Here is a 14,760-nt window from a genome sequence, read left to right as displayed (position 1 = left end):
TGGTCAAAGTGCTATACCACAACCTTTTTATTTTCACATTCAGAACTGTTACTTTTTAGTTACAAATTTAATTCCATTTATTTTGAAACAGTGATTTATGAATGCCTCCCTTCCTAATTTCACAGCATGAACATTTCCAAAATACAGTCCAAAAGAGCTGTGTCACAAGGATTAATAAATGTAGGGCTTGTAAATCAGGCACCTGCCTTTTTATTAGATGCCTTGACCAATGCTTAACCATGCTATACAACATCCTTAGGGACGAGTAACAAGGGGGGAAATTAAAAACAAGATTGCTTGATTTATGGTTCAATATATGTCCCCAAAACCAATTTACTTCGTAACGTCACTGGATTTTAAAAAGTCGACGGAGAATCTCAGGATAAGACACTGAAGTCTGCATGAATTTTATAGTATAAGCAAGAAGGGTTGCTACTCTATGTGGACACATAACTACAGGATTTTGGCCTTTTGAAACAAACAAAACAAACAAACATAATATCCCAAAACCAAACTTCTTTTTAAAAAAAAACTTCTAGCAGAATTGATTTTAAGTGTATAGAGGGGTACTATGCATTATCATTGAAGAAACCAAATTCACTTGAGGTATATTTAAAAAAATAAATACGTTCCCTCCCAAACTAGATATGATTCTTTTTTCAGTAAAAACATTTACAGCTCATACAGTAGTAGCAACATTGACCCAAGTATGTAGTAAGGCCAATCGTTTTCTGATCCACAGATCTCCTGTCAATTAAACCCCCCCTCCCACAAAAGTACATGGAACCATGTACTTTTTCCCCATTTGACAGGTCTGACGCTTTTATGCTAGAACAGGGGTGGCCAACTCTAGGCCTCAAGGGCCATGGCCAGGTTTTAAGGATATCCCTGCTTCAGCACAGGTGGCTCAAACAGAATGACTGCACCACCTGCGCTGAAGCAAGGATATCCCCAATACCTGACCTGTTGGTGGCCATTGAGGACTGTAGTTGGCCACCCCTGGCCTAGAAGCTTCAATAAGAAGAAAAAAGAAGAGAAAGTCAAACACTGCAACCTGGTTTAACAGCAGCAAGAATGGGTTTTACACGAATGAACATTCGGAAATTTGAGAGCACCAATTTTGTCTTTCAAGCATTTATTTCCCTTTCCTCCGTTTCATTTTATTTCTCACTTATCTGAACCAGGGGGAGTCGCCAGAAGGAATCTTCAGTCCCCGGGTTATTAGGCTTTTTTTGCCAGTGAAACAAGTTAAGAAAAAAATATATACACATTGCCACCAGTCAGCAATAGAACGTTGTGACTATCACAAAAAAAACTAAAATAACAACAACAACAACCAAGTAGCAAAAGTTGCCGCTTTAGGACTGTATTTTCAAAAAGAAAAAAAGGTGTTAAGTCATAATCCACATTACTCTAAAACACAGAGGAGGATATGTATCAAGTGTCTCAAACTGGAGCGTTGCTCCAAAAAAATCAGGCACAAATTGCATCATTTTGATTCTGCATCATGCATCAATGTGTAATTTTACAACAATTTTGCTTCACCGAGTGATTTGGGGTGTGGATATTGGATAGAGATAGAGCAATTTACATTGAGCTGGATCAACATGTGCATCTATTCTGGTGCATTTTACCTCTTTGCATGAAAGAAATCAGCTAGTTCTAAGGTAGTGTAGTGGTAACCTCTGCTGCTAAATGATTTCCCGCCAAAAACATAAAAGGCAAAATTACTCATATTTACAAGTCACTAGCTCAAATTGATACAAATTGTTGCTGTGCGTTTTGGAGCAAATTATAACATTTTGATACATATCCACCAGAATGTTCATGGTCAATGGGGGTTTGTCGAAACATTTTGTCCTCGGTTTAGTCTCTCTCTCTGTATTTAGGCCGCTCCTTGTATTGATTTGGGCTCCTGTCTCTCTTTCTCTCTCGCTCTCTCTCCCTTGGTTCCTCTCTGTACTTCTGTTTGGAGCTGTAATAGCTGCTACGTTCTCTTGAACGGCTGCGGCTTTGCCGGGGCTCTTTCTTCTCGCTCCTTCTCTTCTCTCGACAGTAGTCTTCCTCGTGTCTCCGGTGGCGGACGTCCTTCTCAGAGTCCTGCAAGAGGAAAAGGAAATGAGAAAGGCAGAAAAATTATCCAGATATTTTATTAAGAGGCCTATAAGTCTTCCCAAGCATTTATGAACCATAAGTAATAGAGGTTAAGTCCTTATTTTATTTGTTAAAAGCCAGGATACATACTTTAACTCCTTAATTTACAAAGAGGCCTGCAATACGCTGTTGCTCAATGTACAATATGAGATGATAAATTTTCGTTAACATGTATATATGTATGTATGTCTTTAGTTCTATAGCGCCATTAATGTACATAGTGCTTCACAGTAGTAATACACGACAATCATGTAAATAACAAATAATACAAATAACAGATCATGGGAATAAGTGCTTCAGACTTAAAAATTACCATTCAGGAAGAGGAGTCCCTGCTCCGAAGAGCTTACAATCTAATTGGTAGGTAGGAAGGACGTACAGAGACAGTAGGAGGGCATTCTGGTAAGTGCGTCTGCAAGGGGCCAAGCTTTATGTATGTATGTATGTATAATATTAGCTGTGGAGCTACTCATATGCTTTGTTAAGCAAGTGTCTTAAGGTGGATAGAAAGGATGCTAGTCGAGTGTTAGGGGAAGGTGAATCTTGGGTGTGTGTGGTTTGGGGGTGAATCTTGGGTGGGTGGGGGAATCTTGGGTTGAATCTTGGGTGGGGGGGGGGGTGAATCTTGGGTTGAATCTTGGGTGGGGGGGGGTGAATCTTGGGTGGGTGAAATCAATGTGGGTGAATCTTGGGTGGGTGAATCTTGGGTGGGTGGGTGAATCTTGGGTGGGTGGGTGGGGGTTATGAATCTTGGGTGGGGGGAGTGAATCTTGGGTGTGGGGGGGGTGAATCTTGGGTGGTGGGGGGTGGTTAGGTGGGGGGGTGAGTCCCCCCCCATCCCAGGCGATCGGTTGCCCCCCCCCCTGTCCCCGGTGCTTTCCCTCCCCCCCCCACACGGTGTTTATCTCCCTCCCCCTTGTCCCTGCGCGTGTCCCCTCTCTCCACCCCTCCCCGGCGATCCCCGGTGAGGGGAGAGAGAACAGGGCCTGCGGGTGGTGAGGAGAAGCGGCTTGCGCTCCTTCCACCCCCCCTCCCCGGCGCTCCCGGCGTCCCCGCTGAGGGGAAAGAAAACGGGGCCCGCAGGTGGTGAGAGCTGCGGGTGAGGGGGGGAGCCGGCGTGGATGTGAGCTGCGGGTGAGAGTGTAAGTATCGTGGCACTGGAGGGTGTACGGTAGGGGTGAGGGGTGGCAGTTGTTTGTGGGGTGGGGGTGGCATTTGGGTGTCAGCAGCAGAGGGTGTGCGTGAGGGGGGGTGTGTGACCGGACGGTGTATTGTGTGCTGGCGGGTGACTGCACCGGGCGGTGTTGGTGAAGGGGGGGGGGGGGGCGAGAGCATGGGGGTTTAGTGGGGGGTGGTGGTGTTGGGGGGAGCACATGGCATCTGAGGTTGTGTCTAGTCCGCAGGGAAGGTGAAAGCAGGTGGTGAGGCAGTGATTGTTCTGAGTATGGCATTTGGGTTTGTGAGGTCAGCGAACCACGCAGGCCAATGAGGCGTGCGGGGGCGGGGCCACGGACCAATCAGATTGGCCAGAGGGTGAGTGACAGACCAACGGACCAATCAGATTGCCCATAAGCACAGCAAATATACAACGTTTTCAGCAAACAAACAACGTTTTCATTTTTATAGATATAGATTAAAATAGATCCAACAACATTAGGTTTTGTTAATAGTCAGTTCGTGCGATGTCACGCACACCTATCGCTTACGCGATTTTTGTGTATAGTGGTTGCACAGCGGGGAGGCGTGGCACGCGACGTCACGTGAGCAGGTTGCTAAACCGCACATGTGACATGGCCGTCGCCCAGCAAATACAAAATTGAAAGTCTGCTGGAGAATCGCGTGCGCAGTCGGCTCCAGCACCCGTGCACGAGTTCTATGGCCTGCCTCATAGAGGTAAGGCCTTTAGTTCGCGACGCACAAACTATAAACGTGGCCTTAGAGGCATTTTACGTGTACTTCTATTTTGCAGCAAAATATTTTTACAGGGTCTTTTAAGTACAGTATGGCAAGCATTGTGACTAATCAAAAATTACTTTGCCAACATATCTGCAGCATTTTATTTTATTTGGGTATGATCTCTTATCTAGTCTCAAATGGAAGTATTATGTAGTGTGTGTGTTTCTCTACTATGTGCTCTTTTCTCTGGAGCAAGCATTTTTATAGCCGATATTTTTATGGAACAAAAACAATGACAGAAAATCAGATGTCCTTAAGCACAAGTCCCACATAACATTAAAGTTTATTTTCTACATAAAAGTAGCTGTGAAATGTTATAAACAGAAATTGTATTAATTTATAAAATGTTTTACCAGGAAGTAATAGATTGAGAGTTACCTCTCGTTCAAGTATGTCCTGGGCGCAGAGTTATGATGACAAATACATGGTTACAAATGCATAGTTACATTAAGTGAACAGGGTTATACATTATGTATAAAGACATTGCATACAATTATCATTGTTACATACACCCATGAAAATTGTCAAGGGAGATGGTAACTTTAATTATTTATAGGACACTTCCTAAGAGATATTTTATATGCACAGAACAATGGATAGTGTGTTCAGGGTAGCTTTCTCTCTTCTTTGGCTCATTTATTAGGAAAACAAGGTCACCTTATACATAAGTAATAATTCCCTCAGAACAGGGCATTACTGGCCAATAATGCCCTGCCTGGAAGAGTTGAAGGCCCGAGGCGAAGTCGAGGGACTTTAAACACAGCCAGGGCATTACTGGCCAGTAATGCCCTGTTCTGAGGGGATTATTACTATTATAGGCTAAATGTAGGCTTATTTTTAATTTTTCATAAAAAAAGATACATTTTTATAGTCATATTGATATTTACCAGCATGATTGTTTACATTCTTATGCTTTTACTGCAAGTTATTTAAAAGGAAATTTCCATACCCACAGACCCCCCCCCCCACCCACACACACCCACACTGCAACCCCCCCTCTATATACACAAATACACTATGCAGTCCCGCCTACACACTGTGCAGCCCCCCTCCTCACCCACAAAACACACTGCAGCCCTCTTCCACCCTCTACACTCAAAAAACACACACAGCAGCCCCCCCTCCACACCCACACAAAACACAGAAACACTGCACCATCAAAAACACACTCTGCAGCCCTCCTCCACCATCTACTGACACACACACACTTCTGCCCCCCTCTACACCCACAAAACACACTGCACACACAAACCAACAAAACAGACCGATGCCCCCTCTACATCCATAAAATATACAAGCAGCAACCCCCTTCTACACCCACTGCAGCCCCCATGTAAAGCCAAACACTGCAGACACACACAAAAAACTCTACACCCCTCCTCCACCCAAACACACATACTGCAGCCCCTCCTCTACACCTACAAAACACACACAAACCAACAGACTCTGCAGCTCTACATCCACAAAACACACACTGCAGACAGACAGACAGACAGACAGACAGACAGACAGACAGATAGACACACACGATTCTGCTGCCCCCTCTACACTCTACACCCACCAACACTAATACAGCAATCTACTGGCCCCTTTACACCCAGAAAACACACAGCAGATGCACAAACCTTTCCCCTCACTCTCCTGTGCGGCGCTCTATGCAGGCAGGGTGGGGGAGGAGTCAGTGCCTTGCTGCTGCCTTCTGTGGAATCACCTCCCCTGTCTAAGAATAAATTTCACTCTTTGTGAATGAAAACTGAAAGCTGATTGGCTGAAAAACTTGGCAGGGTGCCAAAAAATTCCGGGCCATTACTGATTGGTTAAAATTCCAGGCATTATCCAATCAGAGAGCAGGGATTTCAATAATGCCTGGAATTTACCAGTTTTAGCCTATAATTAGTTATACATGGCCCAGAAAGTACCATATAAGTGGTACACTCTATATGCAGATACAAATATCAAACATTTTATTACAGGATACATGTGATTAACGTGTTTGTAAATTAATGACAGTGCACCATTATAATGCAAATAGGACTTGCATGTATAAAGATATATATCTGCATGCATACCACCTTTTACAATGTGCTTTAATTATATTTTTAGTTTGCTTTGTTTATACTTAAAGCCGTATTTTCATTCAAAATCCTACTTTTTCTTCTCCACTCTTCATTCCCTTTTTAAAGAGGCTTTAATGTATTGAGGTTCCTGGGTTGCTGTAGCAACTATTTAGGAAGCTCAACCACATCCTCTTTTGAAATATGCAGCCATATTGCCTGCCCTGGAAAGCAGGATCTTCACCGATCAATCACAGTAGAATGGATCGATAGGCAAGGATAGGAGACGCATTTATTAAAACAAAAAACACAAAAACAGGCAAGAGGCAAAGGCCCTTTAAAACAAAATACATAATTTTTCTATTTACTCATGTCACTCATACTATTTACAGGTTATACTTGTCTCCAAAATTATTTCCACAATTTTTTTTGTGAACCTGTGGAAATGCTGCTCTAATTAATTACACAATGGCAGATATTTCACTGTTAAACGTAAAAGTACCTTTGACCTTTTCATTTTTCGTTCGTCTTCTTCATCAGAGTAGTGGTGCTTTTTGTCCTTTTTGTGTTTTTTGTGTCGCTGGTTGCTGCTGCTGATTGATTCTTCCATGTCTTCATCTAGCACCAGATCGTATTTGCTGCTAGCAAAATTGGTTAAGGAAATGACCTCAGTATTAACTTAATGTGTGTGGTTATTTTACAGAACACAATGGCAAAATTAAAATGGATGAGAAATCAGCATGTCCGTTTACCTCTGATGCTGAAGGAAATTAAATGCTTACCGGAACACCTTTTGAGGACAGGAAGACCGACAGCACCGGAGTGCCACTGTTCTTTTGCCACTCAACTATGTGATCATTTGTATCATGTGGGCTGCAGGGCAGTTCCTGCAGGAAGGGACGATGCTCCACTTAATTTCTGATCACGTTCAAAAGCGACCTCACCCTAAAAAACGCGCATTCAATGCATGGCGTACCCGGTGTTATCGTAGGACCCCTAGATTGCCGTCCCTCATGTTCAGGGTACGTCATGGGGCTATCGTTTCTTCTCGTTTTTGTATGTGGTTCTACTTATGAGGATAACATCAATTGTCAAAATATATGATATATTTTAGGTATCCAGGTATATGGTTATGTTGTTTTGGGGGCAACATACCCATTTTGCTGGAATTTTTTATCTGTTTTATTATTATATTTATAAAGAATGTGTATGTGTTAGTTATTGTTAACATTAAGTCAGATTTAAGCTAATTCTGTTCATTAGATTTGTTATGTATATAGGTCAATTGGTAAAATTTGTATACTACGCCTTTTAGAGGGTGTATAGCGCATATTATGTGATTGTTGACTGACACACAGATCACTTCCACTTATTGGCTTATACTGTTTTATTATTCGGCCAATTGTGGTAAGAGTAGCGGGTATATATACCCATTAGATGGTAATCATTAGCCACTCCTGAGGAAGACGTCATTAAGTACGTCGAAACGCGTTGAGCGTGGCTTTGAGACGCTGCTTGGAGGTGTTGAGAGTCAGAGGCATTCGGAGGAGTGTTCCTGTCTCAAGCAGTGACCGGAGGTGACGCCGAGGACCCGGATGCGGAAGACATTGCCAGCGTGTGAGACGGAGCAGCGAGATCGCGACTCACTAGGCAACGCTGCATTTATTACCACTGCCTTTCTTCCTTATCTTTACGTAAGGCTGCGGTCCGAGTAACTGCCACAGCGCACACCTCGGCTGGGCCCAGTACGCACCTTCCCGCTGAAGGTCCAGCCGCGCTGTACTGCCAGATTTTTTTTTTTTTTTATTACTTAGATTTTTTATTAATCATTTTTCAAAAGTAAGAGGGGTACAAAAAGAAAAAAAAGGAGGGGAACAATACAACGGTACAATATTGCAAATAGTCTGATTACACATTAGGAGGGGAGGAGAGTATGGGAAGGGGGGAAGGGGACAGCATTTGAAATCATGTAACATATTAAATAACAGGTTAAATACAACATAAATCATAAATCACTGTTTAGAATACTCTAGTCTAAATATGGGGATATACCTGCATGTCTAAACCAAGGAGCCAATGTCTCTGAGAATTGTGAAGTGGAACCAGTTAGGTAGGCAGTGAGTTTTTCCATGTAGACTATATGACAGATTTTGTTATTGATTTGGTTTAAGGATGGGGGAAGACGGTTGTTTAGAGTTTTTGGCGATGGTGCATCTAGTAGCATTTAGAATTTGGGAGATAACTTTAATTTCTTTTTTGTTACAATTGGCCATTGGCTTTCCCAATACTATATATATTGGGTCCTGGGGGACAATGATGCCCAAAACCCTGTGTATTAAAGCAAACACTTCCCTCCATGTTTGCTGAATTTTTGGACACGACCAGAATATGTGCAGTATATTCCCCATTTCGCCACAACCACGCCAACATAAAGGAGAGACTGGAAACAAAAGAAAACAGCGCACAACGCCAAATAGTGAAGCAAATTCAACAATATATTATAGAATTAAAAAGGGGGTAATATATCTGCGTACATGAAAAAAGTTGGTAAAAGGCATGTAGTGTGTATCACACTGTTTACCACTCGGCAGCTGTTAGCTGTAGATTCAGGTGCTTGCTTCCCTCTGCTGCTGCAGCTCAGTTGATTCTGGGGCAGGACGTCAGTCTTTTCACTCCCAAGGGGATTTCCCTTCATGCAGCCAGGTTCAGCAGCTGGTACTGGGGCTCGGTGAAATCGCTCCTGCTTCCTGGCCGATATGAAGCTGCTCCTGTACCTCGGCAGTTGTATCCTCTGCACAGAGGTTAAAACGCAGCTTGCTGGGGTGCCCTCAGCGTGCCACGATGCCGCTCCGTCGCGGGACGCTGTGTAATGACGTCACTGTCTACACAGCAGTGGTGGATTCAATAGGGAAGTTTGAACAGTCTTACAAAGTCTCTCACAAGTGTCCAAAACAGCACACAGGATGAAATAAAAACAGGACAGGCCAATACATAGACAAAGGCCAATGTAAGCAGATATAAGGCAATAGAATGTTACATCCAACTAGTTCCCTGAAGAAGTAGTTAATTCTACGAAACTAGTTCCCTGAAGTAGTTAATTCTACGAAACTAGTTGGATGTAACATTCTATTGCCTTATATCTGCTTACATTGGCCTTTGTCTATGTATTGGCCTGTCCTGTTTTTATTTCATCCTGTGTGCTGTTTTGGACACTTGTGAGAGACTTTGTAAGACTGTTCAAACTTCCCTATTGAATCCACCACTGCTGTGTAGACAGTGACGTCATTACACAGCGTCCCGCGACGGAGCGGCATCGTGGCACGCTGAGGGCACCCCAGCAAGCTGCGTTTTAACCTCTGTGCAGAGGATACAACTGCCGAGGTACAGGAGCAGCTTCATATCGGCCAGGAAGCAGGAGCGATTTCACCGAGCCCCAGTACCAGCTGCTGAACCTGGCTGCATGAAGGGAAATCCCCTTGGGAGTGAAAAGACTGACGTCCTGCCCCAGAATCAACTGAGCTGCAGCAGCAGAGGGAAGCAAGCACCTGAATCTACAGCTAACAGCTGCCGAGTGGTAAATAGTGTGATACACACTACATGCCTTTTACCAACTTTTTTCATGTACGCAGATATATTACCCCCTTTTTAATTCTATAATATATTGTTGAATTTGCTTCACTATTTGGCGTTGTGCGCTGTTTTCTTTTGTTTCCATTCTCTTAGTGTGTGGGGTGCTGAGCCACCCCTGCGTTTACAGCTGCAGACGCCATTATCACCAACACGGTTATGTGGCACTTATTATTTAATGTATAATTATCTCACTGTGGGAGTTGTGGTTTAATTTTTTATAAATTTTTTATCACTAAATTGATGGTATAGTCACTGCACTGTATATATTTATACATTTAAACTTTATAGGTAGTTAGGTAGTAGCGCACAGTTTTGTTTTTTGTATAAAGGAGAGACACCTGGGAGAAAAGAGTTCAACCTGGTAGGAGTCATATACCATCTATATATTAGCTTGTAAATATTCTCCTTAATCACCACACAGGAAGAATTTTTGGAGGCAGCTTCCCAAACATCTTTCCAAACATCAAGGTCCAAATTGGTATTTAACTCCTCCTCCCAGGACACCATATATTTATCAGGAGTTTGGCTATTTTTGACGGGAGTCAAACTATGGTATAGTCTGGAAGTAATGCCCTTCATAAGAGGCTGACGTACACACCAGTCTTCATATAGCGTTAACACATGTGGTTGGTTTGGCTTGTAAATGGATTGGAGAAATCTAAAAAAATTCAGAGGAGGGAATGTCGTGGCTCGTTTGTAGCAAGGTGAATGGAGGAACTTTACCTTTGATGAGAATATCATTAACTCTTAGGAGTCCTTTTTGGACCCAAAGGTTAGATTGTTGGTTATTAGTGTAAAAAGGGAGGGAGGGATCTGAAAACAGAGGTTGCATGAGGGATGGGGTACCCGTAAGTTGGAACCTAACTTTAAGGGAGTCCCAAAGATTACATGCGAAAGATAGCACCGGGTTTGTTTAAACCGCAGCTGATCTGGATTTTCTATTAAGCCAGAGGAGAGTCTTCATTTCTAATGGGGAGCAGATCAGTTCTTCTAGTTCGACCCATCTTTTTTCGGTTGGGTTTGAATGCCAACTAACTAGTTGCCCTAGTTGTGCTGCTCTATAGTACTTTTGTAGGTTTGGAAGGGCTAAGCCTCCTTCTAACTTAGATTTATAAAGGATATCTTTGCGGACTCTAGGGCGTCTATTTTGCCATACAAATTTCAGAATTTTATTTTGAATGTTATTTAGGTCCTTCTGACAAATCTTTACTGGGAGAGTTTGGAAGAGATACAGTATTCTAGGTAAGATGTTCATTTTAATAGTGGCGATCCTTCCGAACCAAGAGATAATGTATGGATTCCAGGTGGACAAATCCTTTGCAACTTGGTCGAATAAAGGTTTAAAGTTTATTTTGTATAGGGATGAGTAATCTTTTGTTATTTGAACCCCATAATATTTAATGTGGGTCTGATTCCACTTGAAGTCAAAATTAAGTTGAAGTAATTTTACCATATCCTTGGGAAGGTTTAAGCCAAGAGCCATAGATTTAGAGTGGTTCATTTTGAATCCTGAAAGGGAGCCGAGCTTGGAAAAGGTTGGGGAGTGAGATAAGGGGATTCGAGAGCGTCAGTAGTATGTCATCCGCATAGAGAGCTATCTTAAATTCCTTCTGTCCAACATTGATACCCGTGATATTGGGGTTCATTCTTATCTGGCAGGCTAATGGTTCTATTGCCAAAGCAAACAAGGGGGACAGTGGGCACCCCTGTCTGGTTCCGTTCGATATTGGGAAAGGGTCAGACAAGGAGTTATTCGTTTTTACTATGGCTGTCGGAGCCGAGTTTACCATGTTTATGCAGTTTAAGATTTTTTTTAACTCAATGAAATTGAGTTTAGAACTGGCGACGGAGGTGTGGCCACGCCCCCGCCGGCTGTTCACCCAATGAGGGCGAACCAGCCACGTGAGGTCATGGCCATGCCCCCGCAAAACTCCCACCACGCCCCCTCCCATTGCAATCTCTCTCTCTCCTTGGAGAACCGCAGATCGCCATTAGCGCTGTGCACGCATCGCCCGCCCACCCCCCCCCCCACGCGTGCTAACTGGGACCGCAGCCTAAGCCTCCATTTTTGAGCTTTTTGTTTGATAAATTGTTCTTTTTGACCTGCACCATGGTCTTTCTTCTCTTCTTGTCCGAGACTGCTGAATATTGATTACCTGCACCATCCAGATCCGAGACGTTTACTAGTCACAGGCTGGCACATTGCTCCTTATTTCTGCTCAAAGTGTGAGTAGGAATTTGGGAGCCCCCTTGTTATTTATATTCACTGTGTTTACATATCACACTATATTTATTTTCTTTTTTGGCATTCATCTCCGCTCCCCTGAATTTTGGAATAACCCTCAAAGGTTAAAGGTAAAATTCATTCCAAGACGTACCTTGAAAGTATAGAGAGGATGTTTATGTCTGTTCATTTAACATTTTTCTTTAACAAACTGATCTTAAGCAGAGGGTAGCATATGGACACTAATGCAGACTTATTTTTATTTGCTTTGTCCCCAGCAGAAATAAAAAGTTGACTGACCACAGCTAATAAGGTCATCATTAAATGTTATCTTCCTTACCCTGGGTTTCTGTGAAAAGGGCTTTTGAAATAAAATTGTTACAAAGTAGCTATTTTAATGTCACTTTTATGTATAATAATGAGGAATAACACCCAGCTAAAAAGCAGTCAACAAATTTCTATTTTATATGCTGTATGTGACTGGTATCCACTTTAAATCAATATTTACTATGAGTGTATTCTCAGGAATGACTACAATCCAGTACCATAGGAACAAAGAGAAAACAACTGACACCTTACACAACTCCATTTATGCACTGGGTACTTTTTCACTACATTTGTATATTCTAACATGTGATAGGCCGATTCTACTCCTGTTTATATTTGCTGGTTTTGTTTGGGAAAATGGAGTAGAGATTGAAAGCAATTTACTTTTTAATTGTATATAGATAACCTGGCAGTTTATGTGGTTCAGATAGAATAGTGGTGCTGGGATTTAAAGCAGCAGTTCCCCCAAAAAATGTAGCATTTTTATATACTTACATGAACTAGTGGGTGCCCCAGAGTTAAACCATGTCATTTAAAGGCCTCAGGGACCCCTGAGTGCTGATTTCCTTGCAAGGATTGGTCACCCAATCGGAAGCTGTAATGTCAATCTCACAATGTCACAGCTTTCTATTGGATGCCAGAGTGCGGCTGACCCCAGTGGCCATATTGATCTTCTGGAGAAGAATGATTGTAATGGAATTTCAAATTGAAATAACGCAAGAACTGGAGAGTCCCGCATAGCTTAAAGTGTCACGGTTTAGCTTTGGGGGACCCCTTATGTCAAATAAGCTAAAGAAATATATATGGTAAAAAAAAGAAGGAGTCGAATGGATTGCTGCTTGAAGAATGTGTTCCTGCCATCTGATGCAATTGTGATGACACACTAATCCCATTTAATCTTACAATATACGTGTGCGAGAACCCTCTATATACATTTATAGAAAATTACCTTCCCCTGATTCCCGCCTAATCCATAAAAGGTCAGTCCTAGGCCTCGGCCAGGCAGAGAACGGGCGCGCCGGCGCCCGTGCTCTGCGCCCTGCTCGGCTATTTGTGGCCGGCTAGGCGCGTGCTCGCCTGGGGGCGCGGCCACGACGTCACGGAGCTGGTTCACCCTCATTGGGCAAACAGCTCACGTAACAAGCTTGCGAGTGGCAAATTCAAATTTGCTTGCTCTGAGTGCCGAGCGGGCGCAGGTGCTTGCTCACGATGGCCACACACATTGCCGCAATGTATTTCATCGCTGCCAGTGTGAGCGTGCCCATCCACTCAGCGCCAGCCTGGACGAGGCCTTACACGCCCCCATGGTGCAAACACTCTATAAATGGATTTACTATATTTAATAGGATACTCTTCTTTAGGTTTGACTTTGTCTTTTAGAGCAAGTTTGGAGTGTTTATCCGCCTCCTTCTCATACTCTTTGAAATCCTCCTTGGTATACTTCCCACCTGTAAAACAAGAAAGTCAAGTATTTTAGATAATCGGTACAAGCCACAAACAACTAAATATTTTTGCTGGTCAATTACTTTGTGGTTTCAAGAGTAGCCACAGCTTTTTGTTATTCAAGGAAAACGGTAAACAAGCGAGAAAGTGTCCTTGTTATAGATCTTTTTTTCGACCCCACTTAGATTTGCCACAATCTTGAATACAGTGATCTCAATTTGAAGTGTGCGTTTATATGGACTTTGTAATCTTAGAAGTAATGCATGTTTCTTTTGATTCTCAAAGGGATGTGGAACCGTGGTACTTTGGTTTTATAGAAAGCTTTGGTTGAGAACCAACTGATATTAAGTGCTACTATATGTTAGAAGTTAAGCAAAGGTAAGCTTCACTCAAAAAAATAAAAACAGATGTTAAGACTCCTAAATCGGTCTCAGCGTCTCTCCTGCTGAAATCCCTTTCTTGGCTTCCTATTAAATTCAATATTATTTACAAAATGCTCCGCCTCTTTTTTTCAGGCTATACAGTTCTTTGCCCCTCCTTACATCTCAGTCATAATTTCTCGCTATATACCTGCCCAACTCTTACATTCTGCTCAAGGATGTTTTTGGTCTACCCATTTTGTATCTAAAGCCCTCTCCTGCCTAAAACCTCTCTTACTGCCCCACAACCCTGGAATGCCCTTCCTATCAATATCCATCTGGCATCCTCTCTCTTCACCTTTAGGACCTTTCTTAAAAACACACCTCTTTAACAAAGCATATATTATATACTATATATCTCATATTCACTGACCTTGGCCCCTTGTAGACACACTTACCAGAACACCCTCCTATCTCTGCAAGTTGTCCCCACTTACCACTTAGATCATAAGCTTTTAGGGGAAGGGAGGGCATCTCCTATTGTTCTATGTCTGAAGTACTTATTCCCACTATGTGTTATAATATTATGTCATGTGTATTGTAAAGCGGTATG

The 14,760-nt window shown here is 42.7% G+C and overlaps 1 protein-coding gene across 6 annotated transcripts in view; it reads right to left on the bottom strand.

Moving 5' to 3' along the window:
- Positions 1-1,118: 1,118 nt before the first annotated feature.
- PPIL4 (peptidylprolyl isomerase like 4) overlaps positions 1,119-14,760 on the bottom strand; it is a 168,382-nt gene continuing 154,740 nt past the window's right edge. For 3 of the 6 annotated variants that reach the window (XM_075596684.1, XM_075596681.1, XM_075596679.1), the window contains 3 exons: positions 13,697-13,793; positions 6,674-6,805; positions 1,119-2,100 (listed from right to left, as the gene is read on the bottom strand). In XM_075596684.1, the coding sequence (XP_075452799.1) occupies positions 1,728-2,100; positions 6,674-6,805; positions 13,697-13,793 (602 nt within the window). In that variant the 3' untranslated portion in view covers positions 1,119-1,727. Of the gene's footprint in view, positions 2,101-6,666; positions 6,806-13,696; positions 13,794-14,760 lie in introns of all 6 variants that reach the window. The other 3 variants (XM_075596680.1, XM_075596683.1, XM_075596682.1) reach the window with 3 other exon arrangements.

The sequence above is a fragment of the Ascaphus truei genome, chromosome 4, assembly GCF_040206685.1.
Source record: "Ascaphus truei isolate aAscTru1 chromosome 4, aAscTru1.hap1, whole genome shotgun sequence".
NCBI classification, from domain to species: domain Eukaryota; kingdom Metazoa; phylum Chordata; class Amphibia; order Anura; family Ascaphidae; genus Ascaphus; species Ascaphus truei.
The sequence above is the reverse complement of the archived record's forward strand: the minus strand, read 5'-3'. Positions and strand labels throughout refer to the sequence as shown.